The 22,497-nt window shown below is 39.9% G+C and overlaps 1 protein-coding gene across 1 annotated transcript in view; it reads left to right on the top strand.

Annotated features, from left to right (window-relative positions):
• Positions 1-1,028: 1,028 nt before the first annotated feature.
• The window catches only part of NALF1 (NALCN channel auxiliary factor 1), a 491,467-nt gene continuing 469,998 nt past the window's right edge, over positions 1,029-22,497 (top strand). The window contains exon 1 of the mRNA XM_086482079.1: positions 1,029-1,850. Within this exon, the coding sequence (XP_086338205.1) occupies positions 1,029-1,850 (822 nt within the window). The remainder of the gene's footprint in view (positions 1,851-22,497) is intronic.

The following is a 22,497-nucleotide window of genomic DNA, read 5'->3' as shown; positions in this document are numbered from 1 at the left end:
CCATGTGGTCCCCAGTGCCTCTCCCACCACCTCCTCCTCCTCCTCAGGCAGGAGGAGGCAGAGTTGCTGCTGCTGCTGCCAATGCGCCAGGATAGAGAGATCTCGGCGCGGGAGGAGATGACGCAAAAGGTTGAGCTCCCCCCAAAAAAGTGTTTCTCCAGGACGAAGATGGCGGCAACTTAGCCCAGGGGCCCAAGATGCCTGTGCCCATCGGGGGCCCCCAGCCAGGCAGTTCCGCCCCGTGCGCCCGGGGACACCGCGCCCGGCGGCAGCAGCGGCGGCAGCCGCAGCCCATTGTCACCAGCAGCGGCGGCGGCCCCGGCAGCCTCCTCCTCCTCTTCCTCTTCCTCCTCCTCCTCTTCAGCATCCTCGGCAGCGCTCCGGGAGCCCTGCAGCAGCGTCTCTCCAGTTAGAGCGGAGGGGGGAGAGGAGAAAAAGGAGACGGAGACAGCGGTGCGGGCATCTGTGCCGCGGCTTGGGGCTGAGGAAGAGGAGCAGCGGCGGCGGCGGGGAGGAAGAGGAGGCGAGGAGCCCTCCCGGAGCCGTCCGTCGGCAGCGGGGGACGCGGCATGCAGCTGTCCGGGGGCAGCGGGCTTTTCTCAGGAGGGAGATGGGGAGCTGCGATCTGACCATGCCTGGGTGAGAGGGGGAAAGGACCAGCCGCGCAGCCCCGCCACCACCAACTATCACCACTACCACCACCATCTCCTCTCCTTCCTCCTCTCTCTGCGTTATTGCTCTTATCTTCTCCACGGCACTCCGCGTTGGATGGACTGGGGCTGCTTCGTGTGGTGAGACCAAGGCAAAGCCGCCGGCGAAACCCAACAATATCTCAAAGGAAGAAAAAGAAGAAAGAAAGAAGAGGGAGAAAGAGAGAGTGGGGGGACAGTGGAAGAGGGAGCGAGCGAGAGAGAGAAGGGAAGGCAGGCAAGAAAATCCCCCCAATCTTTTAAGTCAATGCATATTGTGGTGACACTGGCAAAGGAGCCCTCACGGTGGAGTCGGCCAGGGCTGTGCGTTCCCAAAATATGACCAGGGGTGCTTGGATGTGCAGTCGGCAGTATGATGACGGCTTAAAAATCTGTTTCGCACCCCGGGAGAACGAGAAACCCTTCACGGATTCAGAGAGGGCTCAGAAATGGCGACTGTCCCTGGCATCGCTCTTGTTTTTCACAGTCCTGCTCTCTGATCACTTGTGGTTCTGCGCCGAGGCCAAATTCACGGGGACCGGAGAGAAGGAGCAGCCGCCGCCCGACAAGCCGGAGCCCGCGGAGCAGGAGCTGCTGGCGGGCATGGGGGAGCCGGCGCCCCCCGCGCCCCGGCTCCTCGCCCCCCCCTCGCCCTCCCTCCCGCCCTCCCCCGGCAGCAGCGGCGGCGGCGGCGGCCGCGGCAGCCGCACCAACGGCACCGAGCCCCCGCACGGCAAGGCTGCTTTCCTGGGGAACTCCACCGCCAGGCCCCTGGAGACGTGCCCCCCCCCGAGCTCCTCGTCCGGGCAGTGCTTCAGCGTGGGGGACGCGGAGGCGGTGTGCCGGCGGCGGGGGGGGCCGGGGCGGCCGCGGGGCGCGGGGCAGAGCCCGGCGCCCGGCTGGGACCTGACGGATTTTTACCTTTCCTTTTGTAATTCCTACACACTTTGGGAGTTGTTCGCCGGGTTGTCCAATCCGGACACTTTGAACTGCAGTCTGGATGTGGTGCTGAGGGGGGGAGGCTCCTGCAGCCAGTGCGTCCAGGCTTACCAGCGCTACGACCAGCACGCTCAGGAGAAATACGAAGAGTTTGAGGTTATGCTCCAGAAATATTTACAGTCGGATGAGTACTCGGTGAAATCGTGTCCTGAGGATTGTAAGGTAGGAGCCCCTGCTGTGTTTCCTGTCCCTGGCTGGCGGGCTGGCGTGCCTCCCTCGGCTGTTGTGGCTGCCGTGGTCCGTGTTTTGGCTGCTTCGGTCTCTGCTGCTGGCGCCGGCGGCCGTGGTTTTTCGGGTGCAGTCGGAACTGCGGAGGGTATCGGCGGGGAGCCCCCGTTAGCGCATTGCTAAAGGGAGGCAGAGAGAGGGGGAAGCTTGGAGGGAAAAAAAAAAAAAGAAAAAAAAGAAGTGATCCTCTGTCCTCTGGGAGTGCAGCGCTGGATTTCCCCCTCCTCATGAATATGCGATTGGCGCCGGCTCGGCTGCCGGCTTCCAGCGGGCTGGGATGCGGCTTGGCGGCAGGCAGCGACAGGGGCTGCATGCCAATGAGCGGGGCCCGGAGCGGCCGCCGGGGCCGGGGCCGCCCGACGGCGCTGCCCTGCTCGCGGGCCCTCCGGGGCAGGCCGGGGCTAGACCCCGCGGCCAAGCCCCACGAGAGGGGCCGGGGTGGCCGCGGTGCCCGGGGGACGGGCGTCTCGTCCCCCCGCGGCGGCCCGGGGCGCGCAGCGGCGGCTCCGGGTGGGTCGCGCCGGGCGCTTGGCCGCGGGGGAGCGGGCAGCGCGGAGCGGGGAGGTTGCCGGCCGCCTCGGCAGCGGGGAGTGGGACCGTGTCTCCAGGCACTCTGCCAAAGTCTGTGGAGCTGGGGAATGCCGGAGGACTAGGGGGGATATCAGCGGGCACCGCGGTGGCCCTTGGTTGGGAAGCGATGGTGATGGCATGTCAAGAAACCGCGGCCGTTTTCTTTGGTGCTACCGGTGACCGCTCGGAGACCCAGAGGTGTTTTTTTTCCTTTGTCAGCAGGCAGGGTCCCACGTTGGCTCTTTGTGGTTGTTGTCTTCTCTCTACTTTTGCACCAGATCGGTTGGCCTAGCTCTCGAGTCAGGAAAGGGCAGAAAGAAGTGGTGTCCTTGGCGCCTAAAATAACCGCGTGCTTTTTTCCCCGTTTGTTTGAGCACTTGTTGAGAGCCGGGCCAGGTGAGTGGTTTCTGCCCCGAACTGGATTAACTCGACTACTGTAGCACTACGTTAACCAGTATGAACCAAATCCTGCTTTAGCAGTGGAGCGCAGCAGTGCACACAAATCACGGCTGTGAACAGGAGGCCTAGCAGTACCTCCGGGCTTTGTAACTTCAGCAGAGCCTTCTGAAATCAGTTCATGGTAACAGTCCAAGACTGAAGAATCCCATTCACCAGTATGTTAGTGTAATTTGCATGCATCTTTACCACAAAAATCAATCCACAGTCCCTCCAGAAGCTGAAATATCCGGTTTTCTAATTGGATAAAATAGGAAAGCTGCTATATTTATTTTTTCTTGTTACATCTGACAGAAGTAATGTAGTCTTATCGGTAATTTCTGGGTTATAAACTGCGTGTGTACACACTCATATATATGTTATGTACTCAGTTACTGATAATGCAAATGTATTTTATTTCCAGAGTGGATTGGATAAGTAAATAGCATATCAAATGTAAATAGATGTCTACTGCTGTGAGGACATCTTTGCCATTTCAGTAACTCTTTAACTAGAAATTGACCTGCTACTCTGTGCTGCCAAATGATCAACATCTACATGCTAAAAATGGGGTTTTTGTGTCATGGTTTAGTTTGACTGAACTTTACCGCAAAGTCTGCTGTTGCTCAACAGTACATCATGGTGTAAAAGGGATTGAAAATGAACAGAACAGCCAATGTACACTGCATAACGAATGAGGAGAAATATTTGTCTAATGGTGGGGAAAAAAGTTGTTGACATTAAAACGATTGCGTGAAACATATCAATGAACTAGACGAATGCAGCGCCAGTGACCTGCAGTTCTCCGGTCCCGAGTGCCAAACGGTATTGCTCTGTGTTTTGAGAATTTGGCCAACCAGTCTGTCTTAAAATAAAGGATATTCCAGCAGGGGAAAGGAAAAAAAAAAAAAAAACCCACCCCAAACTAAACCTAAAACAAGCGTCCAACTTAGTGTTTTCTTCCTCTTTCCTGGCGGGTGGCAAAGGCCGGGTGCGGGGCGGGGCGAGCTGCCCAACGCAGGGCTGGGCTGGACTGGGGGGGCTGGACTGGGCTGGACTGGGCTGGGCAAGTCGGCGGGCGCTGCTGGGGAGGTCGCTGTCCAGGGTGCTGCAAGGGCAGCTCAGGCCGCCCGCGGCCACGCTGGGGGGAAGCCGCTCTCTTCCACCAGCGCCCTGACACGGTGCTTCTGGGTCCCACTGGAGCTTTTTGATTCCTCGTGGCGGCTGAGAGAGCCGAGCGTTTAGCAGGTCCAGCGGTCTGATTGCCGTGTGCGTGCTGATGGGCTTGTACGTGGTCTACCCTGAGGTGTGTAGAGGTGAAACTAGAAACTCGGCACGAATACTTTGTGACTATCGCAATATTTTGCTGGACTTTCTGGCGTTTATACATATTTCATTTAACAAACTCAATCAGGAAATAACTTTTTGTGTAAGTAATTATTATTTTTTGAGCGTTGGACATGTAGATAATTCTTAAATTAAGAATCAGAATAGAAAATAACTTGACGTCTGACTACGCGTTTTAGGTACACACTGTTTTGTTGGTTTATGTCGTGAGCTACTTTTTCTTCTCTTTTAAACAAAATGCTAAAAATACTGACTTTGCTCAAGAATCATGTATGTAAGCACTGTCTTAATACAATGAAAGCCTTGTTAAATACTCTATTTCTATTTAAGACATCTTTAGTGTTCTGAGAGGGCATCTTCACTCACAGAAAAAGAGAGCTTTTCATGCAGTTGACCAATTATACCTGATGGTAAAGTCAATAAAATTTACATTGAATAACAGTCGACCTAAAACTTGTAATCGGGTATTACTTCCCCTCTTCCCCAGCTCCCCCTGCCACCCCCACCCCTCCTCGACACAGTCAGTTCTCACAGTAAAGAGTGAAAGTCATGGGGGTTTCTCAGTCCAGCAAGTTATGCCTTTCCAGAAAGTACTATTGCTTATAACAAATAGTACATATTAAAATAATTTTGATGAATGGGTTTAAATCTCAGACTTTTATATTTCCATTCCTTTGTCTGAAACCGGAAGAAAATGAACTTTACTTTCAAAATATTCTGTATTACACTACATGTCTTCTGTTTTCTGAAGAATGTTTTAAACAAATTACTTTGTATTGCAGAAGTTTGCAGGCAGGAGTTCTTTGGGTTATCAATTCACATTTAGCTATTCTATGTGGTGAGTTTTAGTTTGTTTTAATATATAAGTATACTCACTCATTTTTTTAAAAAAGAATGCTGTCCTGCAATGAAGGCCTTATTATTTAACTTCTTACTGAGTTGCACTGGGATTTTTGAAAATTGTAGAAAATGGTGAGAATTTTAAATTTTAGAACATTTGGAAAAATCACTTTGTTTTTGATAATATCAGTGAACATACATATGCATTTTATATTGTTAGGATATCAGCAGACTTTTTTGTTTAGAAGTTCTGGATATCAGTGTTGTCTCACTGTAAATCCATCTGCAATTCATTTATTAAAAAATATCCTTGAAGTCTGATGTCTTCATACATTGGTTTTTTTTTAGTCTTGATATCATATATCAGTAATGGCTAAACAATAATATATGAGAAATATTTGAATGTATTACATATTCAACAAGGTGACATAATAAATTGCTGTAGCTTTATTGAATCACTAAAGTAACAGAGTCACTGAAAATCTGGATCTATATTTCAGTTTTCCTAATTTAATTTAGAATTTTTTTTTAACATTTATGAAATTTTGGTTTTGCACATTATAAAGTCATGGCTATATTTATAGACATTGTTCTTGTCAATATCTATGATTTCTTGGTTTCCAGAATACCATTTTTATATGCAGTATGACACAGTACTGTATTTAGACAATTAACAGGGAATTGTATTGGCTTGATGTTGGAAGACACAGTTCCTCATAATGACTTGTCAGCTTTCTATCAGGGGAAATACAAAAGTTCTTAAGACAGCAGGCAATCGCTCTGTGGAATAAAAGAAAATTCTGGCTACTTCTGATTAAGAACTGGGTCAACTAACTAAGTAGGACATATAAATGTAAAGGTTTTAATTTTTTTTTTTAAATATAGAACTTTTATCTTTGTGAAAATTATCAAAGGCCAAGGCTTTATTGGCAAATGTATTTATTAATGTTTGAACAACACATCAGTTAAATGGTTTTTGACGCAGGTCTCTTTAATCCAACGAAAATTGAGAGTACTTAAAATGTGGTCTTCCATTTTCTTTTTTCAGGAACTAAATATCATTTAATAACTTCTGATTTGAGGTTTATGATATTTGTATCAGAAATATGGAAGAAAATAGCTGAGTTATAATGCTACTTAATTGAAAAACATGTATATAAATAAAGGGTTTCATCATGAAACATAAATGGTATAGTTTGTAGGAATACAGAGCTGGTACTTCTAATACTGGGTAATTTTTTGGCGGGGGGGATTCAAAGAACTGCGTTCAACTACTTTTATTTGAATAAGAGGATGGTTGAAAGTTATTTAAAATAATTAAGATCAAATTTGTTCTCATTTATCTGGAAGTATCAAAGCTTATATGAATCATGACTTTTCCAAGAACTTTTTCCTAAACAGCATATGTAGTCTAATTAGGTTTTGATTTAAACTCTCAGTTAAGCTGGCAGAAAAGAGCAGATGAGAAATACGAAACCAAAAGCTCAAGTGATAAAGGAACCCTTCTGTTACAAAAGGTCACATAGACCAGCATCTGCTGCGAAGTTAGACATTTCAACTGCACATCTTAATCGAACAATATTTACATTATATGCAAGAGTGTTACTTAAGCTAATCAGAAGAAACTCTTACAAATTAAACCTTCAGAAATCTGCACTAATGGTCAGTGTCTTATACAAATGGGAAACAATAAACATTAAGTACTGAACTGATGCCTTTTCAGAATGTGTATATTTATTTTAAAGCTCTCTTAAAAATTATTAATATGCTGTATTAAAAACCAGATGATACTTAAATGTACGTATTTTTAAAAGTTTTGTCTAAAATACTGTGAAACTAATGTGACTGTATAAACTGATGTTTGCACATGCCATTTGTTTAGTGGGTTTTAAAAAATGTAGAAGTGGAATCGTTTTTCAAAACTAATTTAAGATAAATATGTGGATGAATTGAGTATAGCTATTCTTGTAATAGTGCACTGGTATATTACTATATGGAGTAACACTGACTATTTTTTAATGGACTTTGTATTTTGGCCTAAAATCCTGATTCAGCAATCTGCTTCAACCTGATGTTTTGAGGTAGATGAATGGCACTGCACTCGGGGAAGACTGTGCACACACGTGTAATCATTCAATTGCTTAAATGCTTTGTTGGATCAGGATCAGATCTCTTCACTCCTAAAAGAGCAAATTTCCAGGATGTTCTTTCCAGAAGTGAGTTCACTCCACTTAACTTTTAAAAAGTTTTCACCTAGTTGATCATCTATATATTCATCCCATTCGTAGTGTCGATAAGTATTTCATTCCTGATTTAGGAAAAAAAAGGACAGCAGGTGACTAGCACAGAGTAGTTGGAAGTGGATTCCACCCTTGTTCAGCAGCCACCATTTGACACCTCATGGTATTAGCATCACATGGCTAGGGACCTCATGGCTCTGCTCTCAATTTAACTTTGTTCACTGGTTCTCTTTGCATCAGGCAGTACACTTCACATGCACCTTGCAGAGAATGCGGCAGTCTTGCTTCTTCATTTCATGTTCTTCTAGGAAAAGTAATCAAAATGCAAATTATAGTTCTATCACTTATCCTGCCTAAAAATCATTTGGTCTATACTTAGTAATTTATCCCTTCAGTCTTGCACAAAGTTCCATAATGTATTTAGATCTATGAATTGCCTAAAAGGGAAAGAGTAACTGAGAAGCTGAATGCTTTAATATTACTTTTTGATAAGTAGATAGAAAAAAAAAATGGGCATCCACATCAAATATAAAAGTTCAGACTCTCTTTCTGGTCATGGAGATACATAGGTAATTCTGGAGTTTGAGTTGGTTCACAATAAAGTGGACATCTGAAAGAGGTCAGATGGATTATGCTCAAAAAGTACCTATTTTCTGTTTGTTGTCTCTGAAGAACACATACTGTCATTTTATCTCAGATACAAACACCTCCACTGTTGACCTCTAAAGTCATATTAAGTGAATCCTAACAAAGTGATTTTGGTATAAAAAAAATAAGTTTGGATGAAATTGTGTTCATATCCAAAATTTAACTGAGAGAAAGTTTGTAAAATCCTGCTACTTGTGCTGTCCCACACTGACCTAGTGAAATCAAAAGGCTCTTTCACTTCTCTGGTAACTGTATTCTAACAATGAAGAATGTATGAGATATGCAATCTGCTTCTTAGGGATGAGAATAGGAAAGGGCCTTGTATGACATAACTATATTTTTATCACTTTTTTGAAAGGGGAGGCCGAGAGCTTCTATGTATTACTTTTCCAGTTGTTATTTCTTCTGAGAAACCATACAATAAAGACTGTAGGTCACATTCTTAACAGCAATTTTTGCAAGTAAATCTATTCCAGATTATTTTTCTTATTCCCTCTTCTCTTTTTACAAGGAAGATTTTTTGTGTGTGTGTGTGTGTGATGTCTTATGTGTGAGAATTCCTATACATTACACTGGGTTACATTTTCTTCCCCTGGACCAAACCAGAGGGAACTCCCAAGCCTACCCATTCCCTCTTGCTCAAGAGGCACATATTTAGACATTTATGCCACTTTACTGAAATAACCATACTGTACTTTTCTATGTACTTTTCACTGTACTTTTCTCTTGTCAGAACTGTAGAGCAAACATTGCTAAGTGAGAGCATGTGATAGTTTGATTTACTTTACAGCATCAATCAGTTAGATGAATACAAATTTAGTGAGGCACTAGAGACATATTCTTGCTTGTAGAGAGATTTAATTAATTTGAAGATATGTTAAAAAAATAAAGACCAGTTTTATGATCTGACATTGTTTACAAACAGGGAGATATATGAAAGACATAGATTGCTCCTTTCTAACACCCCCATGGAAGGTCTATATCCAATGAGCTCCGAGTCCATAATGACAAAGAGAACAGGGCATGATGTAAGCAGCTTTGAAGTGGAGTTGATCAACACTTGATATTCTCCCACCCTTCGTTTAATCTCTTTCATTGAAGCTGACGGACATGTCTTGAAAACTGTGTTTGAAATGACATTGTCCTAAAGCCTTTATGGAAGAACTGGTAGGACCCTTTGAAGCAGCGGTCAAAAGCAACCAAATTGTTGGGATGAACGGTGATAGTAAATGTTGAACTGATAAACTTCAGCAGTTCTATATAAATATCTTGGGCCTTTGAAGTGTCTTGGAGATCCTGATGGGAATGTTCACCTTTCCTATAGATTGATGTTTAGAGATCATTCAGAGATTTCGTCATTAGAAAACAACTCGCTGATTAAAAACAATAGCAAGAATGATCCGAAATTTCCAACAAACAATAGGTTTTTGGAAATTCTGCAGAAGTTTGGAAGTAATTCTGTTGTTTTAAATTATTTCAGTGAAATTAGGGGTAAACTGGACCTGAGAGATTACAAATAAAAAAAAAAGGTCCAAACTTTCACTTTTGGGATATGACAGTGGTGTTTTTGTGATTTTTTTTTTTAATGTTACAATTTAGGCAAGTTCCTTAGTCAAGCCATTATCTTTTTAGATTTATCCATTATAAAATATGAAAAGCAAAAAAAAAAGTAACTATTTTTGTACTTTTTATTTTAGAATATGCAAAATACTGTAATTTTCAGGAGATATTTTCCAGGGAGCAAATATGATACCTAGAATGCTTTTTAAGTCCATGTGTAATTCTTGCTGATCCTCTGCATGTTAGAGTAGATGGTGCCTTCAGTTTGCCTGAACGCTTATGTAAATGGTATCTTGGGCCTGTCAACACACTTAATCTCTGTAAAACATCATTATGAAGTATCTTTATTACATTTTTAAGATATTAGCAATCCAGAACCAGAGGACATTCTTTATTAAAATGAAGGGAAAAAGATGAATTGTCTGTGATATACATAAAAACAAGATTTCTTCTTTTATTAATTATTTTTGGAGAATAAGAGAGTTTCCAGAGTTTCTTGATTGATGATTTGCTGATCATTGTTCCACACTGGTTAGCTTACTGTCTACATTTGAGGGGTTATGCTCACAGGTTCTTCTCAAAAACTAATTTTGTACGAGATGTGTTCATTTAGATATATACTTGGATTTAAAGTTCTGTTAAGGAGGAATTTGAGCAACCCTTAAATGCTTTAAAATCTATATTAAAAGTTATTTGCATATCTTGTAGATTTCTGTGTGTAGTAGTAGACAACTAAATATAAGACCATAAATATAAAACTTATTCATATATATTTATGCTTCATGAGGAACAGTATACCAGACAGAAAATCTTTTGCTAGTGTGGAACTTTTATTCTTAACTCATATTAGTTGATTTACTCTGCTCATGATTCAAGAAAAAATGTGTGGTTTTTTTTTTTTTTTAATAAACCATTTAGAGTGGAATCTTTATTGCTGTTAGAGGTAAAGTTATGTTTTCAAAGGCACTAAAATTACCTCTGCTGAGACAACTTTTTGTATTTGTATACATGCACACTGGATTCAAACCCAGACATTCTTTAAGATAAAGCCCAGCTTGTAGAAGGATGACAAAAATAGTGAATAAACAAAAAAATTTATTTTTTAGGATATTTTTGTAGAGGAATAAATAATACAAGCATATATTTTTAAAAAATATACTTACAAAAATTACATGCAGGTTTCTCATGAGTAGTCTTAACATTGCCTTCATGTTTGATATTGTGGAAAAATTTGTTTCTCTATGGAAGGGCTTCAGGATAAAAAGAACAGTTTATTTATTCACAGTTGCAAGTAAAAATGCTTGTATATTCAAAGATATATAACTGACTTTTAAAAGAAGATCACTTCCTGGTGAAATCTGGTATAGTACATCTCACTTTAAAAGCAAATTCTTTTTAAAATATGAGAAAATTGTATCTTTAAGTTTCAACGTATAATATTAAAATGATAAAAATAAAATCACGCATGTTAGTCGTAATCTCTTTTTATTAAAAAAAGCTACAAATAATCCAAAATGTATGCTTTGGTGAAGACTAAAATCTCTGGAAATTTTCAAGAGAGATATTACTGTAATATCTACTTAGAATACTGATAGTTAGTAAATTCCTTAAGAAAGTTTCTGGTGGTTTTCCAGTGGGATGTGTCTGTACTGATTCCAGCCATGTTGAAAGTCAGGGAAACAGTGTAATCAGTGGAGAAAGATCCATGTCGTCAGTGCCTAATTCATTGACCTTTTTATTATTAAGTATTCAATTTTTGAATATTGCAAATTTTATACACCTGTAAGTGCAAAACCATCCTTTCATGTTTTTCCTTTCACACTGTGTCCAAGCTGTTACTATTGTGGTACAGTGCTTTAAAGTGAGACTGGGCAGTTTTGATAAGAAGAAAGTTTTTTTACAAAAGGGAACAAGTAGGGGAAGCATCCAGTGTCCTGCGCATGGGGACGCCCCAGCACGGGCTGTGAAAAGCATGGATGCTCTGCCCCTCCGCCTATAGAGCCGGAGCAGGACCAGGGCTGAGGATGTACGGGGATTAGATTTCACCGGTTTGAGGTTCTGCACTTAAAAAAAGGAAGCAAACCAAAAATGTAGCCAAGGTCTCATGGGATGGCTTTTAAAATTCTTCATGCATTCAGAGATGTGAGATATTAATTTCCAGTCCCGTTCTGCTGTGGAGTTAAAGTCTTCCTGTAAATATTTCTCCACAGAACCTGACTAAAATTGGACCACTATTACAAAGAAGTAGGAGTTTCTGAACATGGTACATTTGAAATGTTAGCCAAATTATCTTAAAAGCAGAATTATTTTTTGTGGTTTTACTTTTATGCTTTCTGATATAACAGTCTCTGGGGAAATGACCCCTATTATAAGCTAAGTTTAGCTAACAAGATATAGTGTACCACTGGAGTTCAGGAAATGAGGTTTCCTGTTTTAATATCCCAATTCAGTTAGAAGTGCATTATGGTTTCTTTTGTCTCTATTTAAATCCCATAAATGTTAAACCTGAATCTTATAAATATACATTTTTTTTGCAACCTCACTGTATTAATGAAATTAAATCATTACTGTAACGATAGCTTTTCAAAATTTAGCAGCTGAGACTGATTACTGGGATGTGACCTGGGTAAATGTACTACAAGCCTATGTATGTATGATTGATGTGTGTTTAAGATACTGTTTTATTTTCATGTGTAAATATAGACCAATTTTCTTTAGTCAGGAATTTACAATGACATAACCGAGGACTAACTCCATTGAAATCAACGGCTTTACTTAAATGTAATACTGTTGTGAGAGCAGGAGGCACGTGATACACTTTAAAACTTAAATATATGAAATCAAAGGGACAGATTTGACTCGGATTGATTTGCTTTACAAACCTTGCTACAAAAAGCAATATGCAAAGTGCTTTAAATGCTCATTTCCTTGTCTTTGATTGGCGTTACTAATTTGTTATTGTTGACAGAGGAATGGTTTTTTTTTTTTTTTTCCCTTTTCCTTGTTATTCTACTTGGTCTTGATCCCATTCTCTTATTCTATTGATTTTTCAAGCACACTGTAGAAAAATATTATGAGCTTAACATGTTCAGCTATCCAGGGGGGAAAAAACCTTGAAGAAAACAAAGCAGAATTAATTTGCCTTTTCCAGCCAAGAGCGTAGGTCATCCACCAGGGTTAAAAGGAGAGATGTTCATGAGTAGTATGGCTAGGTTAAATCCAGAGGAGCTGCTTGGATTGCTGTAAATACACTGTATTTACGCTAGTATAAACATAGCTAGAATTCAAGCATAAGTTGAAGAATTGATCAGGTAATGGAAGTTTTGCTCTGTGGTACATTTCAACACTTATAAAAAGGTAGTAATTTTAACAATGACTCATCTTAAATAAAAATTACAGGTATTATACACACATATGTATGTATATATATGTGTGAGATATTTATATATATATATACACATATATATGTATATCTCTTACAGGAGGTGGGACACGGAAATTACTGAAGTAGGATCAAGCATCTCGGAGAGGCTAGGACAGTCCTGAAGTAGAGTCCTCTGGAAATCTTTGAAATGACCTGGATTCTTTAATACTAAGAAGTAGTTTAGGAACTATAGGAAAATGTAACAATTGTTTCTAAACGGTCTTTTCCTTTTTTTCAGTGACTGATTTTTTTTTTTTTCTGACTGATCTGGAAAAGTAAATTACTTAGGGTATTCTTTCATCAAGACTTCAGAAAGGCTTCAGAGTAAATATGGAATATAGAAGCATCAACTGTTGATGTCATAGCCAGGATGTACACTAACCCTGTTTTACATTGGTCTTTGCAACTCCTTTGTAGAGACCTTCCACATGTTTGGACTGAAATTTGGGTCACTGATTGGAACAAAACCACCTCAAACTCCATATATCTCTGCTACCTAATATTGATAGATTATGGAAGAAGTTACCTTAAATGTTCTATTTTCTTATTGGGAATATTTTAGATTATTTTTGGTTTCCTTCTTTATTTGCATATTACAAGGTTTTTTGTTTGTTTGTTTTGTTTTGTTTTGTTTTGTTTTGTTTTTTAAGACTAGGATCTTTTGATTGCTGTGATTATCCGGGAGATCAAGTTTTTGCTGCTGTTGTATCATCCAAGTTTTATATTTTTTCTGAAATATTTTAAACAGTAGAATTATATTAGCTTGTGCAATATAAGCATGAATTTCAGTGACTTCCCAAGTATTTATTTAAACCTTTTTTGTAGTTTCCTGTCCACTTGTGCTTGTTTCTTTTTGATTATTGGAGAAACATTCCTCCTTAGGTTTTAGTATGAACATAAATATTTATAGGCTGATTTTTTTTTTTCTCATAGTTTTTAATATAGGCCTGATTTGAAGAAAGCTGGTATTTGGGGTGGAAAAGATCTTTTTCTCCTTTTATAGTTGTTTAGATCTGCGAGAAGAGGAGATGATATGTTTTGCCTCTTGCAAGAAATATTTACATCTCAGAATTTTACCAAAATCATGACTGGCAGGGAAGATCAGTAGGCTCACAGGGAGGAATAAAAGGTCTGTGAATATCAATAGGCTTTTTTTGGTTACTCTAAATTCGTGGTTCTGTGTACGGGATAGAAAATGGAGCTTAAAGTATATGTGGATAAAGAGCTGTTTGAAATTATGTGATGATATGTTTGAAATAGAAGCAAAAGACCGAAAGTGGGGGGGTTTGTTTGTTTGTTTGTTTGTTTGTTTTTCCCTGCAAGTAATGGTACTATTGGAGAATGCAAATATCACAGTAATTCAGCAATGCAGGGACCCCATAGCATGGCGTGCACCATAAGGTGTACCTGTTATGCTTCTCAAAGGGCTGGTCCTGCTTCAAATTCTTTTCTTCATTTTGTGTCTTAATAGAGTCAAAACACAACTACTTATTTCTTAGACAGTCAGCTCACAAATCTCAAGTGCTTGGGCTGTGTACAGGCAGCTGCCCTGAGGCCGTGTCTCCATTAGCATTTTAGTTCAGGTCAGGGGTGTGCTTTTGAAACAAATCTCCCACTCACTCCCACTGCCACTCTTACTGCATCTTGATTCATGTTATGGAGCAATCTGGGAGCACACAAACAGGATTGCTTTCTGCTGAAAGTAAAGGCAAACAAGTGCCCCAGAAGCGCATCTCATGAGTTGCAGGCACCAAGGGATATGCAGTCTATAGGACTAGGGTTAGCCCAAAGATCAATGAAACACATATGATGTGGATACCAGGCTGTCAGCACAGTTTCAGTCTACAGTGCTTTTATAGAGCCACATTCCTTGTTAATATTCACGATAGCCATAGCTAAAGAGACTGAAATTCACTCCTTACCTGGAGGTCATTTCCAAAGTATCTCAGCAATATCTTCAGGACTGCAGCTCAAGACCCTGAGCCAGAGCTCTGAAATGATTCACTGCACCTGTCTCTATATTATCATGGCATTAGTGGTCATCTACTATCCTTTTTTTTCTTCCCCCCCAGCTTTTTCACCTCCATCTTCTGCTGGCATGCCTATGGAGGTGATGCGCAGCACAGTGCAGATTTTTGCTCTGTGCTCTCCCTGCAGCTGCCAAGCCTTTGTGCAGCAGAACCACTGCAGTTCTGCTGCGTTCTGGGCTCTCTGGGCTGCCTCTGCCCTCGCTGTGGCATTCACAGCACCTTCCCAGTGCACGGACTGAAAGCTGAAGAGACCCTTCAGCGCCTCTTTATAGCAACTCTTGAGTTTTTAGTTTCAGAACAGTGCAAAAATACCTAAGCAATTATGAAAATGAAAAATTTGTGTGAGGAGGGAGGGAAATTAGCAGCAATGGGGCAAGTCTGGTCTTTCTTCACAAAATAACTGCCCTCACTATCTTTGAACTTACTTTCTTGTTCCCTACCAGAAGAAAAAAATGTTATGGGGCAGTGTTCAGTCTGTGTTTTAGGTAGGCATTGAACTGACAACCAGATACACAGGAAAGTCTAAGTAACTGATTTTCTTTTTTTAATGATTTCATTTTCTATGTACCTGTGAAGACTTAATTTTCTTTGGATTTTTCAGCATAGAGGACAAAACTGTATCTATGGTATGGATTAACACTATTTATCTTCACAGAGCAAAACTTTTTTCTTTGAAAGATTAAAAAGGCACTGTGTATTTCTTTGGAAAATATAACACTAGAATAATATTACCTTGCTGATAGAATATTTGTTGTTAGTATGGGGAACTACTACCTTTCTAATTTTTATTATTAGGCATTTTTATTGCAATACTCATTGATTACAGGTGGTCATTGCTTTTGAACCCAGAGAATTCATGCCATGTACTGAGTTGCTTTAAGTAAGTTTATTGCACTTCTGGGAAGAAAATTAGTTCTTCTAGAGGTCATGATCAACCCTGTTCCAATAGTAATAAAGCTCCTGAACATCTGTGGGACTTAATGGTTTTAGCCTTTGGTAGCCACCAGGAAGATTTCTTACCTTTTCCCCAGCTCAAAACTCCACTGGGGCTACAAAAAGGCGACAAAAGCGATTCACTGTCCTAGCAAAAGGGATAAAGAAATAATTTGCTGAAATAGTATCAGTGTGTGTGACTGATTGAAACATCAGGGGGAGACCTGCAGGTAATCAGCACCTCATGACCAGATGCTGCTGAGCTGACCAGGAGCTGCGAGGGAGACCAACCAGCAGAGGTGGGACATTGTCCTGGCAGCAGGAGAAGCAGTCAGAGTGGCAGGTAGCCAAAATTGCAGATGTTTAACTTAGGTCATCGTAAGAGTAGACAGACAACATATTTGTATAAGACTTAAACTGCATGTATATCACATTATACTTACATCGCTTTATCCTGAAGCCTGAAGGAGCCGATACTGAAGAATCAGAAAACTGAAGAGAGTGTATTTTTGGTAAGTAGGATATAGGAACTGACATACTATGCTGCTCAGTGATCTGCTTGGTGTCATGTCCTGTCTCTGGGAATAAGCTTGGGAGGTAAAATGAATGCGGCACCAGACACTTAGAAAATCGTTTGCTGGTTTGCAAAGTTTCTTCTTAATTACTGTTAGGCAGTAATCAATTTATCATGCTTATGATTCAGTAAAATACTTTTTTTGTATACTTTTCTGTTAGTATAATTTCATACATGAAGTGGTATCTCATTGTCAGAGATAAATTTCATTTTCAAAGGCACTTAGAGAATGGCATTCAAAACCATAATTTTCTCTAAATGTGTGGCAAAACCACGAAAATTTCATCAAAATTTGGTTCTTACTATGTTTCATGTGTTAGTTCTGTTGGTTTTTTTTAACAATTAAGATAGGATTTAATTCCCTACTGAATATTTTGCATAGCTCCTACAGGAATTTTTTTCCTGATATCTAGTGGCAAATTGTTGAATGAAAGCGGAGACAAGGGTAGAATGAGAGAATTATATTTATGTAAATTATATTAAAGTGGTATAGCCAAACTAGTAATCAAAAACAGAAAAAAAAATGTTGAAATACTGGTGGAGGGATTTGCTGCTTATATCCTTTTGCACATACAGTTTTGGGGTGGTATTAGTGGTTAGTGACTGATGAAAGCATTTAAGTGCACTTTCTTGCATGACAGAGAAGGATTTTGTTTGTGTATTGTACACATAAATGAGAAGAACGTCTGTACATCTGCTGTAATAGAAGAGTTTCTCTGCAGCTGCAACACATTACAGTGTAAGCTTTTGGCTATGATTCTTGGCAAAAAGGACGTGTGTAACAAGACCTCGTGCATTAAGCTTTGCTACTAGCAGTTTCTTATAGACACAGTTTCATGTTACTGTTTACTTACTTTAACACTCTAAAGGACATTGGTACGCAGCACGCTTTGCTGTGATGCAGCCCAGGTTGTGCTAAATACAACAGTTCTAACTCGTGCCCACCAGTGGTAAAGATGACAATTTAAAATTTTAGGATACAGCTGTTCCTTTCCCTTTGTTGTTCACCTCTGCCTAGCCTTTTCTCTTTCCTCCTCCTCAAGCTTTCTTTTCAAACTAACCTCTCCTGATATGTTTGACTGTGGATCTTTGATACAGTAATATGCTGTACTAAGAAGGGCAATTTTCTGAAAAGGGAAATGAAAGATGAGTATCCATGACAGCAGACCTGCAACTGAAAGGTGTAGTTAATAGTGTATAGAAGATGGGATAAGAATAAGCTGTGTGTCTGTGAAACAGAAGAGTAGCAGAGGTAGATTGACTTTTCATTTATTGTGTGTTGGTTTGGTTCTGGCTTGCTGTACTTCCCAGTAAAGAGTGCTTTACTGTGAAGAACTTTTATGTATAAATCCACAGAAAAATTAGAGTTCTTCATTAAAAAAGTGTTGTTTTTGGGCTTGGTACGTCAAACACAGAGTTCCATCTGTATGATTTAAACGAAAAATAAAAAATGATTGTCTGTTTTAAACATGCAATTTTCAGTTTGGCTGAATTCTTCATTTGTCTTATGAAGAGAAATAAGTAATTATGTAATTTACTTTTTTCTTTGTTTACCTTTACCTATTCATCATGTCTTTTTAGCCTCTTCCTTTAGAGGTGTCAGGTTTCCTCACTAAATAAATACATCTTAGCCTTTGTAATCTCTGTACCAATGTTCTTTCCTTTTCATCTCTTTCTTTGCAATCTGTCTCTCTTCTGTCTTTATTTTAGATTATTGTTGGTCACAGAAAAGTATTTTCATTGATCTGTGCATATCAAGAGGATTTTCTCCCCCTTCAGTTGTCACACCGAGTTTTTAATGCTAGATGAGGTATTGCATATGGTTCTTGCCAATGTGCATCTATTAGACTTGGCAGTGCTGGATTCTGCCTGCCATTGTTTCCCTTTTCACTGAGCTCTTTTAAGCAACCCGAAAGCTCCTTGGCCTGCTTTGGCCTTGATTAATCTAAGACTTGTTGTATCACTTGTAAACATTTCCATCTTATTGTTAGTCACATTTCCAGATGATTAATAAATAGATTAAACACTCTCATCCCTAATAAAGAACCTGGGGCCACCCTGCTGTTAACCTTTAGCCATATGGAGCAGTGACCATTAATAAACGTATTCTGCTTGGTTTATTCTGTTTTTTGTAGTTTCTAATCAATGAGAACTCTTTACTTCTTACCCTGTGATTATTTAGTTTCTCTAACAGGCTTTTGTGGGAAGCATTCTCAAAGGCTCCTTGGAAGTCCAGAAAACTTGTATCAGCCAGTTGTCTCTTATCTGCTATCTTTTAACAAGCTAAAAATATTCTAATAGGTTAGGGAGACCTATGAGACATCAAGGCTTCTAACTTTAATCCAGATATTTAACACTTTTATTTTTAATTGGTACCTTCGTTAGTGTATTTATTACTGCAGTAATGTATGTGTGGAGCTGTTAGAATTCTTCCTCAGTTTCTCTCAATAGTTACATGAAGATGACTGCTCTCCTGCATGGTTCAGTATACAAACTGATTTCAATGTGAGACTGCATAATTGTGGATTTTTTTTTGTTAGTCTTAAATTTCTTTGGGATTTTTGAATAAACAGCTTCCCTTTCTTGGGATACATTGATCTTTTATTTATTGATTTGTTGCAGCCATTCCTCTTACAATATCTAAATTGTTGAAAGCTCATCTGTACTTGCAAAGGCTGGTATCTCCTTAGTGCTCTCTGAGACAGTGTGATGTAAAAAATAATTCACTTTTTCTTCTATACACTTATCTTGTCCAGTTTCTCATTTAACTTCTTGGGAGGGAAATTATGTTCTCTCTTGGTCATATTTTTTATACTCAGTTACTCCATATATTCTCATTTTGCCACCCCACCTCCCTATTAAGATGTGCCTGTCACTCTATGCATCTTGAAGACCGTAAGTGTTCTGTGCCAGGTACACTGGCAAATCTATAAATAGCTTACATATTGTAGTCCCAAAAGTAACCTGGGTATTCCTTGTTCAAAGATTTGATTGGATTGTTTTTTCTTTAACTCCTTGTCACTTGGAAGGGAGAGTAACGTGTTTTTCTCAAAGAAATAGTGCAGAAGTAGAGCCATGTGTGCTAGGTCATGCAACAGCATCATAGCTTGAAAGAGAATAACAGGGTAAACTTAGATCCTGATGAGAAATCCTCGACAAAAGAGAATCCTGGAAATTTTTACTGAGATACTGTTTCCAAGTAGCCTTTTTCCCAAGTCTTTTCTTGCCTGGATGTGTTGCAGCATCTATGCACACACATACCTCATTTTCCGAGGCACTGCTTTTCAAAACCACTGTAATATGCATGTTTTCTGCATCTATTCCTTCAGAGAAACAAACAGCTTTTTTTTTGAACCCTCTCCGCCGCAAAAAAACCCAGGCTGGGGGATGTCATTCTTCAGCATTTGTGTAATAGACTCTGAGGGGATTTCCTGGTGTATGTTCAGTGCCCTGCACAGCTTGAAGATACTCAAAGTCACCTGAACATAGTGAAGCAGTAGGAATAGTATCAAGTGGTAGTTGATGGGTTTTGGATGAGAACTGTTTAGTGATAAGTTGCTCTCTCTTGAACATTATTTGGTTTTCTTTTTTTCTCCATATTTCCAAATTTCCTGTTACATTTTGTTGGGAACTATTTTTAATATAACTAGTACTAGTAATAATTCTCAAGGTACTTTGATAGAAAATCTCCAATCACATCCATTGAATTATTTTTCATCACATCTCTCAGGTAGCTTTTTGGCCTCATACAAAACTCTTCTGCTACTGCTTCACAAGACCCTTCATCCTCTGAGCACAGAAAGGTGTTGTTATGCTACAAAAAGTGTGAAGTGACTACTCAAACTCTCCTAGCTATCCCATTAATGATTTTAGACTTTGAACAGAGCAATAGTGGAATGACTAACCTGTTTGAAGTAATTATCATCTGAGCATCTACCTCAAAATATGCACTCCAGGGAATGTTTAAACCATTAAAGGTTACAGGGCTTGAAACTTTATCAAAGTCATATATATGCAGCAAAAACCCAGAGGATTTTTTGCCTCAGTAATGGCGCCTTCTGGGCCTTCCAGCATACACAAGGGCCTATTAGAAACATCAAAATATGCTCAGTGGGTACAGAGTACATCTCATTTCCTTCTAGGGATACTTTACAGCAATGGAAATAGTATCCCTTCTTTATTCTACTCTCAGAAGCATTCAAGTAGGAAGTATTTAGGAGGATACTCCCAGGAAATGACGTCCAAAGGAGATTGAGAGAAATGACCTGGCTTTCAGAGGTGCTAAGCACTCCTATCCTGAGTTAGGATACAAATTAGGATCTAATTTCTATCAAGTGAAAAAAGTTGACACAGGAAGAAATGGGTTTTAATACACAGAAGACAGACCAATGTACTTGGTAAGAAATAATGTAGACATTTTTGAACACAGACGACTAAAATGAAGCAGAATGTGATATATTTATTCAGAATTTCTGGTGTTTGTCACTGATCATTCTGGATGCTTCTGTAAGATCTTTCTGCCATGATAAAGAGTAAAGTAGTCCATAGTAGTATTAAGGTATTTTTTGTTGTGTGGTTTTTTTTTTTTTTGTCTTTTTTTTTTTTACATTCAACACAAATATATGACGAAGGCAGCCTACAGGAAAATTATTGTCTTTACTACAAGTGGCTAATCTAATGATGTTGCAGATACAGTAAACTTAACATTCACAGCCAGGTGCAATGCTTACCTCTCTTTACGTGAGAAAGAACATGCTGTGTATAGATTGGCAGGAGATGAGGTCTCTAGATGGAAGAGAAATCCAGACAGCGTGGTGTGCAGATCCCGTTAACATGAACCTGAGCTGCTTAGTTGACTCAGTAGTAGGAATTTTGTGCTTGTGAACAATTCATTTAAAATGGTTTTCATATCAGGTTTTGCATGCTGTTTGGACGTGATCAGTCATATATGCAGGGGCTATGGATTTTGTGATAAAGTATTTCTGCTTTCTGTTTAGCTAGCAAAAGCCTATTATATTAGCCTATTATATTATATAATACCTATGCAAAGGTATTATAAAAAAAAAGTTTATTTCATTTGATTTACTTGCCTGGTTAAAGCAACACATTAAAAGAAGTTTTTGCACTCACGGTGTAAAATAGTGACAATAGAAACTGGAGAAATTCTTTCTTACACGTTGTTTTTCAAAGACCTACAGAAGGTCAAAAGCTTTGTCACACAGTTTTCCTTCCCATGAACAAGTTCTATATTGTTTTCTTCTTTTCCATAATGAGAATAATATCCACTTACCATTTACCTAGTTGTGCTATGTTAATGAAATCTCTCTTACCCAAACTTCTTCCAAGACTATCACAGACAAGGTGAGCCCAAATGCTTTGAGGTAATATTTCAGTCAAAAGAAGCCTCTCTTCTAAAATGCACCCAGAAAGGCTGATATTTTTCTTCTTCTTCTAATAATCACCTCCGTGAGAAGAATGATTGCTTGCCAGGACTGTTCTTCTCTTGCAGAAGCTTACCATTCAAGGACTGAGAGAGCATATACACATATACAGAGCGAGGACACTTCCTGTACTGCTGGCTTTTGAAACAGGTGCAGCACTAAGTGCTTCCTTGTAGGTGACACCCTGTGGCCATAGCATGACAGGTGAGGTGCTCTGGAGCATACTGCAGGGTATGTACATTTAGCTCTCTGCATCATTCCTCAGGGAAGAAATCAACTGACTTAAAATAATCCTTCGTGGCTTCCCACCATAAAAATGGATATATTTTTCTCTGCCTGGCCAGGCTGTAAGACGTTTCCATGTACAGGATGTTCCCGCATGCTGGAAGTCATTGCAGCTGAAGCAGTTCCTTGAAATCATTGGCAATAAGAAGCTCATAGTTTTGCTAGTGGCTGGCACTAAGATCAAGCTCAAATAGACAGCATTTTGAATGAGCGTTGTGTACTTACTTTTCTAAGTTCTCTTCCGCTAAGTCAAC

The sequence above is a fragment of the Leptosomus discolor genome, chromosome 1, assembly GCF_034619465.1.
Source record: "Leptosomus discolor isolate bLepDis1 chromosome 1, bLepDis1.hap2, whole genome shotgun sequence".
In the NCBI taxonomy this organism is placed as follows: domain Eukaryota; kingdom Metazoa; phylum Chordata; class Aves; order Leptosomiformes; family Leptosomidae; genus Leptosomus; species Leptosomus discolor.
Note: the sequence above shows the minus strand (reverse complement) of the source record. Positions and strands in the feature narration are given on the sequence as shown.